At 45.3% G+C, this 13,292-nt stretch overlaps 1 protein-coding gene across 1 annotated transcript; it reads left to right on the top strand.

Moving 5' to 3' along the window:
• Positions 1-10,731: 10,731 nt before the first annotated feature.
• Positions 10,732-12,998, top strand: LOC123430024. The gene has a single exon (XM_045113957.1). The coding sequence runs from the start codon at positions 10,874-10,876 to the stop codon at positions 12,746-12,748; it is 1,875 nt and encodes a 624-aa protein (XP_044969892.1). The 5' UTR covers positions 10,732-10,873; the 3' UTR covers positions 12,749-12,998.
• Positions 12,999-13,292: the final 294 nt, after the last annotated feature.

The raw sequence follows: 13,292 nt of genomic DNA, 5'->3' as shown, positions 1-13,292 counted from the left end.
ATCGTAGAGGACACCGTGCTTCTGTTCCATGGAGGGGGCCGAGTCGTCTTGTGCCCTTGACATGTGTTATCTGAAATCTTAATGCACACGATTAGTCCTTTACGGTACTGTCATCAATCACCAAAATTACTTAGGCATAAATATGCCCTAACAAAGTTCCACTTACCAAAGGTGCTTCACTCCCCGGTAATGACGCCAGAAAAGGGTATTGATGACCCACAAGTATAGGGGATCAATCGTAGTCCTTTCGATAAGTAAGAGTGTCGAACCCAACGAGGAGCAGAAGGATCTGGCAAGTGGTTTTCAGCAAGGTAAAATCTGCACGCACTGAAATTGTCGGTAACAAGTGATTGTGTGGTGAGATGATTCGTACCAAGCGATAAGTAACAAAAATAGCAACGGTGCAGCAAAGTGGCCCAATCCCTTTTGTAGCAAGGGACAAGCATGGACAAAGTCTTATAGGAGGAAAAACGCTCCCGAGGACACACGGGAATTTCTGTCATGCTAGTTTTCATCATGTTCATATGATTCATGTTCGTTACTTTGATAGTTTGATATGTGGGTGGACCGGCGCTGGGGTACTGCCCTTACTTGGACAAGCATCCCACTTATGATTAACCCCTCTCACAAGCATCCGCAACTACGAAATAAGAATTAAGACAAAGTCTAACCATAGCATTAAACTAGTGGATCCAAATCAGCCCCTTATGAAGCAACACATAAAACTAGGGTTTAAGGTTCTGTCACTCTAGCAACCCATCATCTACTTACTACTTCCCAATGCCTTCCTCTAGGCCCAAATAATGGTGACGTGTTATGTAGTCGACGTTCACATAACACCACTAGAGGAAAAACAACATACAACATATCAAACTACCAAACGAATACCAAATTCAGATGACTACTATTAGCATCACGTATCCCATGTCCTCAGGAACTAAACTAACTACTCACAAAGCATAATCATATTCATGACCATAGAGGTAATGAGTAGCATCAAGGATCTGAACATAAACTCTTCCACCAAGTAATCCGCATCAACTACAAAGAGTAATTAACACTACTAGCAACCTTACAAGTACCGATTGGAGTCGCGAGACGGAGATTGGTTACAAGTGATGAACTAGGGTTTGGAGATGAGATGGTGCTGATGAAGATGTTGATGGTGACGAGTCCCCTCCGATGAGAGGAGTGTTGGTGATGACGATGGCGACGATTTCCCCCTCCGGGAGGGAAGTTTCCCCGGCAGGACCATCCTGCCGGAGCTCTAGATTGGTTCTGCTCAAGTTCCGCCTCGTGGCGGCGGCGAATCCACGAAAAAGCTCCTCCCTGATTTTTTTCTAGACGAAACCCTTCATATAGCAGAAGAGGGGGGCAAGTGGTCCAACAGGCTGCCCACAAGCCCCCTTGGCCCGACCATGGGGTGGCCGCGCCAAGCAGTCTTGTGGCCACCTGCTGGCGCCCCTGTGGCGCTTCTTCGGCCCAGTATTTTTTATAAATCCGGAAAAAAAATCCTCGTTGATTTTTACGGCGTTTGGAGTTGCGCAGAATAGGTATCTCAACTTTGCTCCTTTTTCAGGCCAGAATTCCAACTGTCGGCATTCTCTCTCTTCATGTAAACCTTGCAAAATAAGAGAGAAAAGGCATACGTATTGTACCGTGAAATGAAATAACATCCCAAGAAGCAATAAATATCAACATGAAAACATGATGCAAAATGGACGTATCACTTATGTGAAAAGGTTTCAGTCTGATAAGCTTGAACCCAAAGCGGATAAATACATCTTCATAGGATATCCAAAACAGTTGGGTACATCTCCTATCTCAGGTCCGGAAGCAAAGTGTTCGTTTCTAGAAACGGGTCCTTTCTCGAGGAAAAGTTTCTCTCAAAAGAATTGAGTAGGAGTGTGGTGGAACTTGATGAGTTTATTGAACCGTCACTTCAACCAGTGTGTAGCAGGGCGCGGGAAGTTGTTCCTGTGGCGCCTACATCAATTGAAGTGGAAACTGATGATGGTGATCATTAAGCTTCGGATCATGTTAATACAAATCTCGTAGGTCGACAAGGTCGCATACTACTACAGAGTGGTGCGGTAACCCTGTCTTGGTGGTCATGTTGTTGAACAACAATGAACCTACGAGCTATGGAGAAGCGATGGTGGGCCTGGATTCCGACAAATGGCTGGAGGCCATGAAATCCGAGAGAGGATTCATGTATGAAAACAAAGTGTAGACTTTGGAAGAACTACTTGATGGTCGTAAGAAGTAAAAGATGGATATTTAAAAGGAAGACAGGCGATGATGGTGAAAAGTCACCATTAAGAAAAGTTCGACTTATCGCAAAGATGTTTCCGACAAGTTCAAAGAGTTGACTATGATGAGACTTTCTCACTCGTAGCGATGCTAAAAGTCTGTTGGAATTATGTTAGCAGTTGCTGCAATATTTATGAAATATTGCACATAGGATGTCAAAACATTGTTTCGTCGATGGTTTCCTTGAGGAAAGGTTGTATGTGATACAACCAGAAGGTTTTGTCGATCCTAAGGATGCTAACAAGTATGCAAGCTCCAGCGATCCTTCTATGGACTCGTGCAAGCATCTCGGAGTTGGAATATACGCTTTGATGAGATGATCAAAGCTTTTGGGTTTATACAAGGTTTTTGACAAAATTATATTTCCAAAGAAGTGAGTGGGAGCACTATAGAATTTCTGATAAGTATATGCGATTGATATATTGTTGATCAGAAGTAATGTAGAATTTGTGAAAAGCATAAGGGTTGTTTGAAAGGAGTTTTTCAAAGGAAAAACCTGGATATAGCTACTTGAACATTAAGCGTCAAAATCTATAGAGATAGATCAAAATGCTTAATAGAACTTTCAATGAAATGCATGCCTTGACAAGTATTTGAAGGAGTTCAAAAAGGAATCAGCAAAGAAGGAGTTCTTGGTTGTGTTGTAAGGTGTGAATTTGAGTAAGACTCAAAAGCCCGACCACAGCAGAAGAAAGAGAAAGGACGAAGGTCGTCCCCTATGCCTTAGCCGTAGGCTCTAAAGTATGCCAAGTTGTGTACCGCATCTGATGTGTGCCTTGCCATGAGTCTCTCAAGGGGTACAAAGAGTGATCCAGGATTGAATCACTAAACAACGGTCAAAGTTATACTTAGTAACAAGTGGACTAAGGAATTTTTCTCGATTAAGGAGGTGATTAAAGAGTTCGTCGTAAAGGGTTACGTCTATGCAAGCTTTGACACTATCCGAATAACTCTGAGTAGTAAACCGGATTCGTATAGTAGAGTGCCCATTTGGAATATTTCCAAATAGCACGTAGTAGCAGCATCTATAGGATGACATAAAGATTTGTAAAGCACACACGGATCTGAAAGGTTCAGAACCTTTGACTAAAACCTCTCTCACAAGCAAGACGTGATCAAACCCCAGAACTGTATGGGTGTTGGATTCGTTAAAATCACATAGTGATGTGAACTAGATTATTGACTCTAGTGCAAGTGGGACACTGTTGGAAATATGCCCTAGAGGCAATAATAAATTAGTTATTACTATATTTCTTTGTTCATGATAATCGTTTATTATCCATGCTATAATTGTATTGATTGAAAACACAAATACATGTGTGGATACATAGACAAAACACTGTCCCTAGTAAGCCTCTAGTTGACTAGCTCGTTGATCAAAGATGGTCAAGGTTTCCTGACCATAGACAAGTGTTGTCACTTGATAACGGGATCACATCTTTAGGAGAATCATGTGATGGACAAGACCCAAACTTTGAACGTAGCATGTGATCGTGTCATTTCATTGCTATTGTTTTCTACGTGTCAAGTATTCATTCCTATGACCATGAGATCATGTAACTCACTAACACCGGAGGAATACCTTGTGTGTATCAAATGTCACAACGTAACTGGGTGACTATAAAGGTGCTCTACATGTATCTCCGAAGGTATCCGTTGAGTTTGCATGGATCAAGACTGGGATTTGTCACTCCGTGTGACGGAGAGGTATTTCGGGCCCCACTCGGTAATACAACATCACACACAAGCCTTGCAAGCAATGTGAATCAAGTATGAGTCACGAAATCTTGTATTACAGAATGAGTAAAGGGACTTGCTGGTATCGAGATTGAAATAGGTATAGGGATACCGACGATCAAATCTCGGGCAAGTAACATACCGAAGGACAAAGGGAATGATATACAAGATTATATGAATCCTTGGCACAGAGGTTTAACCGATAAGATCTTCGTAGAATATGTAGGATCCAATATGGACATCGAGGTCCCGCTATTGGATATTGACCGAGGAGTGTCACGGGTCATGTCTACATAGTTCTCAAACCCGCAGGGTCTGCACACTTAAGGTTCGATGACGTTTTAGTTTAGTTGAGTTATATGTGTTGGTGACCAAAGGTTGTTCGGAGTCTCGGATGTGATCACGAACGTCACGAGGGTTTCCGGAATGGTCCGGAAACGAAGATTGATATATAGGAAGTTGGTGTTTGGATTCCGGAAAGTTTTCGGGCATTGTCGGCAGTGTACTAGGAGTGATGAATGGGTTCCGGGGGCGCACTGGGTGGGCCCACCACGCCCCAAGGGATCCACATGGGTTTATTGGATGCACAATAAGGTATAACGGGCTAACAAAGTCATCCAAGGAAAGCCCATCAAGAAAAAGTGGAAAATCCAAAAGAGGTGGGAAAATAAGGAAGGAGTCCTAATCCAAGTGGGATTGGAGAATGACTCATCCCTTCCCCAAGTCGGCCGACCCAAGGAGGCCTTCTTGGCTGGCGCCCTAAGGGCTTGCCCCACCCCTTGGCTCCTCCTATATATACTTGAGGTTTAGGGCTGTTTGAGACACAACTTTGCCACGTGCAACTCAAACCTACACCTCGTAGTTCTTCCTCTAGATTAGATTTATGCGAAGCTCGGGGAGCCCTGCAGGAATAGATCATCACCAACACCGGCGCGCCGTCACGCTGCCAGAGAACTCATCTACTTCTCCGTCTCTCTTGCTGGATCAACAAGGTCGAGATCGTCATCGAGCTGTACGTGTGCTGAACGCGGAGGTGTTGTCCGTTCGGCGCTAGATCGGAACGGATCGTAGGACGACGGTGATTTGAATCACGAAGATGTACCACTACATCAACCGCGTTTCTTAACGCTTCCTGCTTAGTGATCTACAAGGGTATGTGGATCTAATCTCCTCTCGTAGATGGACATCACCATGATAGGTCTTCGTGTGCGTAGGAAAAAATTTGTTTCCCATGTGAAAGGGGTGAATAGGCGCTTTAAAATAATTACGGTTTAGGCTTGAACAAATGCGGAATAAAACTAACGTTTAATTTGTCAAGCATAAAACCTAAAACAACTAGGCCCAACTATGTGCACCAATAACTTATGCTAAGCAAGATAAACAACTAAGTGATAGCAAGATATATGACAAGAAACAATATGGCTATCACAAAGTAAAGTGCATAAGTAAATGGTTCGGGTAAGAGATAACCTAGGCACGTGGAGACAATGATGTATCCCGAAGTTCACACCCTTGCGGATGCTAATCTCTGTTGGAGCGATGTGGAGGCACAATGCTCCCCAAGATGCCACTAAGGCCACCGTAATCTCCTCACGCCCTCGCACAATGCAAGATGCCGTGATTCCACTAAGGGACCCTTGAGGGCCGCCACCGAACCCGTACGTACAAGGTTGGGGCAATCTCCACAACTTAATTTGAGGCTCCCAACAACACCACAAAGCTTCACCACAATGGCATATGGCTTCGAGGTGACCACAAATGCTCGGGGGCAATCTCCACAACTTAATTGGAGACCCCGACGCTTGCTCGGAGCTTTACACCACAATGATTGAGCTCCGAGGCACCACCAAGCTTCTAGGGGTACCAAGTACCCAAAGGTAATAAGCTTCTCAACTTATCACTTCCACGTATCACCGGGGAGAACTCAAACCGATGCACCAAATGCAATGGCAGGGGCACACGGAGTGCCCAAATCCTTCTCTCCCAAATCCCACCAAAGCAACTAATGCTAGGGAGGAAAATGAGAGGAAGAATGAAGAAGAACACGAAGAACTCCAATATCTAGACCCAATGGGTCCCCCTCACTTAGAGGAGAAAATGATTGGTGGAAATGTGGATCTAGATCTCCTCTCTCTTTTCCCTCAAAACTAGCAAGAATCATTGGAGGGATTGAGAGTTAGCAAGCTCGAAGAAGGTCAACAATGGGGGAAGAACACGAGCTAAAGAGATAAGGTTTAATGGGGAAGAAGACCCCCTTTTATAGGTGGGAAAAAACCCAACCGTTAAGCCTCACAGCCCGCACAAAGCAGTACTAACGCTCATGGGAGCGGTACTACCGCTCGGTAGGTTCACCAACCATGCTGAGGCCAAAAAGGATGCAAAAAACAGTCCGACGGAGCGGTACTACCGCTCTTGGAGCGGTAGTAAAAAATTACTACTGCTCCAGGGGCGGTACTACCTCTCCGAGGGCGGTACTACCGCTACAGGAGCGGTACTACCGCTGGCACCGGGCGCGGTACTACCGCTGGATACTGAAACTGTTGTAACTTTTGCATACGAACTCCGAATTCAACGAAACCAAGTTTGTTGGAAAGATAACGACATGGGCTAACACAATCTTGATAGAAATATAAATAAGAAGCAAGTGAGAAAATTCCCATAATAGAACGGTGAGAACCCTTCTTCGAAGAAGACCGATAAAAACACCCAACATCGAAAACATCATAGAAGATGCATATGGACTCCGTTTTCGATGAACTCGAGCGTGTCATGAAGATGACAATAAGATCTAAAACTCATAAAGAGGAATACCAAACAAGAACCAAGAAGTATGATGCAAGGATGCAAATGGTTTGAGCTCTCAATGAACGATACAATCAAGCTACTCACTTGAGAGCCCCCCTTGACAGTACGACAATCTATCCTAAAACAGAAAACCTATCAAGGGCAAACCTATACCTTGCACCTCGTCCTCTTGAGCTAGATGACGATGATCTTGGCTTCCTCAAGATGGACCACCTTTCTTGCTTGTGTTGGCTTGATGAAGACTAGTTGATTGCTCCCCCATACACACTATGGGTGAGCCGCTCTTCAACATATCTTCACAAGTCCATTGCCACCATCCTCCATCACTTGACATCATCCTCCATGGGTTGTATGAGATATTCCTCTTGCTTGTGTTGGTTTGATGAAGACTAGTTGATTGCTCCCCCATACACACTATGGGTGAGCCACTCGTCAGCATATCTTCACAAGTCCATTACCACCATCCTCCATCACTTGACGTCATCCTCCATGGGTTGTATGAGATATTCCTCTTGACGCAAGCCCATGGAAACACACCTAACCCCACATAGAACTCTCAAGAAGACCAGGGGTTAGTACACAAATACGTACTGGACAATGCTTACCATACCATGGGATCACTTGATCCCTCTCGGTACATCTTGTACACTTTGTGTGTTGATCATCTTGATTTACTCTTTGTCTGACGATCTTGATCAACCTTGTGTCTCTATGACCATTCTTTGGATAATACCTTGAATACCACCTTGGTCATCATATAAACTCCTTGAACCCAACAGATGGACTTCAAGAAGTGCCTATGGACAAATCCTATAAATATAACTTAAGGCAGCCATTAGTCCATAGGAATTGTCATCAATTACCAAAACCACATATGGAGATATATGCTCTAACACCATGCAATGTTCCCCAACAGAGGGTTGACTTGCAATTGGGACACCTACAAAAGTAAAAGAGGTGCATTTGCAAGCTAATGGTTTAGTTGGAAATAGGGCGGCTAGAACCTACAAAAAACTCGGTTGCGAATCGAGGGTGTACATGCAACTGGGCAAAAACAACTACATACCCAATTGTGAGTGAAGGTTGGACTTGCAACTGGGCCAAAATAAAAAATGCGGGCCCAGTTGCAAGTTGAATGTGTACTTGTAACTGGGATGAAAAACAAACTACATGCTCTGTTGCGAGTCGAGGGTGAGCTTGCAACCGAGAAAAAAACATTTACATGCAGGCTTGCAATTGAGGCGAAAACAACTAGGTGCCCAGTTGCTAGCCGGGGGTGGGCTTGCAACTGGGAAAAAAAATAACTACATGCCCAGTTGCGAGTCGAGGGTTGACTTGCAACTGAAACGAAAACCAAACTACAAGGTCTAGTTGCGAGTTGAGGGTGAGCTTGCAACTAGAAAAAAAATAACTACCGGGTCCAATTTCGAGTCGTGGGTCAGCTCGCAACTGGTACACAAATAACTACTAAGTCCAATTGCGAGTCAAGGATAGACTTGCAACTAAGACAAAAACAACTACGTGACCGAGTTGCGAGTCGAGGATGAGCTTGCAAATGGAACTAGAAACAACTATGAGCCTAGTTTGCGGGTCGAAGATGGACTTGCAACTGGAACATACAAAAAATAGTCCTAACTACGAGTCAAAGATGGACATGCAACTGAGAGAAAAACAAAAAGGCAGTCCGAGTTGCGAGTCGAAGCGTGGCTTCCAACCGGGATGAAAACAACTAGGAGCCCACTGTGAGTCGAGGGTGTACATGCAACTCGGATGACAAAAAACGTGTGAGTCGAGGGTGGGTTTCAATTGGTGTGACAATAGTTGCGAGTCAAGGATGGACTTGCAACTAGGATAACAAAAAAAAATATACCAACTGTAAGTCGATAGTGGGTTTGCAACTCGGGTGAAAATAACTACAGGTTCAATTACGAGTCGAGAATGGACATACAACTTTCATTTACTATACACATGCAACACACATTACGTTGACAGAAGAAAAATGATACATCTACAGGACAACATGATGAACGAACAAAAAACAAACACGTTAAAAGGCCTCACACAATGATAATAGCGTAACGAAAACATGGCCAACGACAAGAACAATGACTTATGTACATATATATAAACATTTATGTTCGTACTAATGTTAAAATTAGTTTATTTTATTTTTGATGTAGAAAACGAGAGCGGTGTTTCTCTCTCGGGCTCATCTGCACCGGCAGTCACGGAAAAAATCGAAAAAATAGTAGAAAAATTCAAAACAATCCAATTTTCTTTTGTGTGGTAGATAATTTGATGCGTGAGGAACGCTTCAAATTTTAATTTATTTGAACGTCTGAGTAGCTCTCAGCTGTTGTGACCCCATTAGCCTTTTTTGCCGAGAGCTGCTCAGATGTTTAAATATGTTAAAATTTAAAATGGACCTCACGCATCAAAATATCTACCACATAATTTTTTGGATTTTTATTATGTTTTTATTTTTTAATCAACCGGAGCAGATGATCCTCGAAGGAGACTTGGATTTTCGGTAGAAAACATGCTACACTAATAAAGATAGAGAAGGAATGTGATATTTCAAATTCCCAACTAAGCGACAACCAGCGGTAAGTATGAGCATTTACCTAGCCTTTAGGAGCTTTACATCGTTCTTTCTTCCACGAGAAGAAAAAGGAGATCTAGCCATTGCCCTCCGCTAGAAAGAACAACAGTGGAGGACGACATTCAAATGGTCACGCTGCTATTTGCGACAGCGCAGACAACATCTTTTTACTGCAATCATCTTGACTTTTTTTGTTAAGACCGATAATAATTTTTGCTACAATCAAGTGGCATGATATGACTTGCGATGATGGTAATGATGTTTTTGCTACAACTGTCGTAAACTTTTGCTACAATCGATGACACAAAATGTTACAACCAAACGGCCATGCTATGGCCTGCGAGACTGTAAGGTCAATTTTGCTACAACGGACAACACAAATGTTGCGACCGACACGACAGGATGCTGGGACGGCATGCACGGTGAGCTATAACCGGCGCGATAACATTTTTTATTGCAGCCATTGTCGATGTTTGCTACTACCGACGATTGAAATTGCTGCGACGACGAAGGCCATGCTTTTACGACCATTGAGGTATCTTCCTCGACGACGACTGAAGACGATGAGCACGGGGCGGTCGGGGGCGAGCACGAGGTAGTCGCCTGCGCAGGTAGCCTAGAGCGAGCACGACAACTATGTTTCCCCCTAAAATTTTCTCGTATGGGAGATGTCAGCGAGGGGATGAAGAAGAAGATTGGCTCACATCTAACGATGGCATAAAACGCATCGATCGGCTGGGGCAGTCCGGTCAAAAATTTCAACCAGCGTAGAAGCCTTTCAGTTCCTTAAAAAAGACTTACGAATTTTAAAATTTTATTAAACGGTTCAATAGTTAGATACTCCCTTCGTTCGAAATTACTTATCACATAAATATATAAAAATAAATGTATATAAAACTAAAATATATATTAAATATATTTATTTATATCATAAGTATTTTCGGACGAAGCGAGAATGAGATAACTAATGGCATGTTTGGTTCATGACTAACTTTGCCATAACTAACCTTAGATAAAGTGTGGCTGTCAAAAAAGTGTGGTTAACAAAATAAACACCATAAGTGTGACAATATTTGATAAAAAATTAAGTCTATGACATATATGAATCATATACCTATAAAAATGTGACAAACCATAAATGTGTTTAAAGTATTGTGCCATGACTAAAGTTAGATATGACAATCTTAGACCGCGAACAAACAGCCCCTAAAATGTGAATTATCGAAACTGTTCGACAAAGTCATCAACTCAAGCGCGACCGCGTCCCCCAGTAAAAAACTGGAGTAAACTGCACTCACACGGTCACACCGCTTTCGTCAGCTCAGCTCGTTCTGTCCCCCTGTCGGCGCCCCAGACAGATCCCTCCCCCTCGCCGTCGCTTCTCAATCCGCGCCTCCCTCTTCCAGATCCGGGCGAATGCTGGGGCGAGGGGTGGGGATGTCGGCGCCGCTGTGGCGCGGCGGCGCACTCGACCTGCGCGCGGCGCTGCGGTCGGGAGGCAACCTCCTATTCGGGCTCTTCGTGGCCGCCGTTCTCGCGTTCACGCTCCTCGCCGCCGTCCACAGCCCCGACGACCCGCTGCTGCACCCTTCCTCCCACCAGCTTACCGCGTTCCTCACCTCCGCCACCTCCAACTCCACCTTCCTCGCCGACGACTCCGTGCTCCGTACCGGGGAGGACTTCGCTACCGGCTCCAACTCCTCCGAGGACGCCCCCACCACTGCGGGACCCAAGTTCATCGAGCTCTCCGATGTTGGATCCGAGAAAACGGAGGCAGAGACGGAGCAGTCCGTCACCGTCGATACTGACGCCGATTCCAACTCGGCCGCCCAGGAGGAGAAGCCTATCGTCGAGGCTGTTTCCTGCGACACGGAGGCGCCGGTGGACTGCACGGGGGACAGGGAGCTCTTCAACCTGCTCATGCGTACGGCGATCGAGAGGTTCCCCGACCTCCACTTCTATCGCTTCGGCCGCCCCGTCGTCGTGCCGGAGAGCCCCATGGCGTGCGACCTCGCCTGGCGCTTCCGCCCAGCGGAAGACGCCAGAGGACGCACCACCTACTACAAGGACTACCGCCGGTTCACGCTCGCCCGCGATGTCAACACATGCTCCCTCGTGGTGGGAAGCGTCGGCGAGTACCACTCCGGCACCGGCGCCAAGCGCAGTGGGCGACGCAAGGGCAAGAAGGGCAAGAAGGGAAAGCGTGAGGCACCGGTGACCACGGACTTCGTGCCAGCCAAGACCCAGATGAGGATCGACGAGAATGGTGCTAATGCGGACACCACAACCGCTGCAGACCAGGTGTTTGTTGTCGGCGATGCCGTCAATGACAGCATGCCGGTGGTCGCTTCTGAATCCGATTTCAGCCGTGGAAGGTACCTCATTTATATGGGCGGTGGCGAGAGGTGCAAGAGCATGAACCACTACATTTGGGGTTTCTTGTGTGCGCTAGGCGAGGCGCAGTTCTTGAACCGGACGCTTGTCATGGACTTCAGCGTCTGCCTCAATTCACGGTATACCGCCAGTGGCAAGGACGAAGAAAAGGATTTCAGGTTCTACTTTGATTTTGAGCACCTGAAGGAATCTGCATCTGTGATCGACCAGAGTCAGTTCTGGACAGACTGGGGGAAGTGGCACAAGAAGGATCGACTGAAGAATCACTATACTGAAGACATCAAGGTGACCCCCATGAAACTTCGTGACGTCAAGGACACGCTGATCATGAGGAAGTTTGGGCATGTTGAGCCGGATAACTACTGGTCACGTGTGTGCGAGGGTGAGACAGAGGCCATGATCAAACGGCCATGGCATTTCTTGTGGAAGTCGCGCCGCTTGATGGAGATTGTGTCTGCCATTGCCTCCCGAATGAGTTGGGATTTCGACTCGATGCATGTTGTGAGAGGAGAGAAAGCCCAGAACACACAGCTTTGGCCAAACCTTGATGCAGATACCTCGCCAGAAAATCTCCTTACGACACTCAATGATAAGGTTGGTGCTGGACGGTATTTGTACATTGCTACCGATGAGTCCGATAAATCGTTCTTCGACCCGCTGAAGAACAAGTACAAGACGCGTTTCCTGGATGATTTCAAGGATCTTTGGGATGAAAATAGTGACTGGTATGCTGAAACTAAGGAGCTCAACAATGGCAAACCGGTGGAGTTCGATGGTTACATGAGGGTTGCAGTCGACACTGAGGTGTTCCTCAGGGGGAAGAGGAAGTTGGAGACATTCAATGACCTAACACGCGACTGCAAGGATGGTGTCAATACATGCGCAGCCTCCTCCTGAATACCTGGTTGAGTAAGGTGAGCTGAGTCTCAGTTATTATTCTTGATAGAGTGTTTTTGAACTCGCATGTATTGCCTGCTTTCTTGTAAGCGTCTGCAGCGTTGTTGTAAGCTAGCTTGTCCGTAGCATTGTTTTGTTGTAACACTAGTTTACTTAATTCATTCACGAGGAACTTGAGTTTTGGTTATGTTACATTGTTGCAGCTATATCTCTGTTGTAACTCAGAAATTTGCTCCCTGTTACCGTGCTATGTCTGTAACTTAGAAACTTTTTTTCTTTTTTCACACATTGAGATTTGGTTCAGTTTAAGAGTATGCGAGGGCTGAAGATCAGTACTGCTAGTAACTGAATACCAGTCAGTGCACACATTGTTTCCCCCTTTATTTCATTGGAGGAAATGTGTAGATACCTTTCTTGCGTCTGCAGTGACCTGGTAGGCTGATAACGTAGATAGTTATGAGCCTGCGGTCACCCCTCATTTTCCATATGTTGCAACTGAATACCTCAAATTTCATACTATACTACACCATGCAACCTAAAAGTT

This window comes from Hordeum vulgare, chromosome 1H (genome assembly GCF_904849725.1).
Source record: "Hordeum vulgare subsp. vulgare chromosome 1H, MorexV3_pseudomolecules_assembly, whole genome shotgun sequence".
NCBI classification, from domain to species: Eukaryota; Viridiplantae; Streptophyta; class Magnoliopsida; order Poales; family Poaceae; genus Hordeum; species Hordeum vulgare.
The sequence above is the reverse complement of the archived record's forward strand: the minus strand, read 5'-3'. Positions and strand labels throughout refer to the sequence as shown.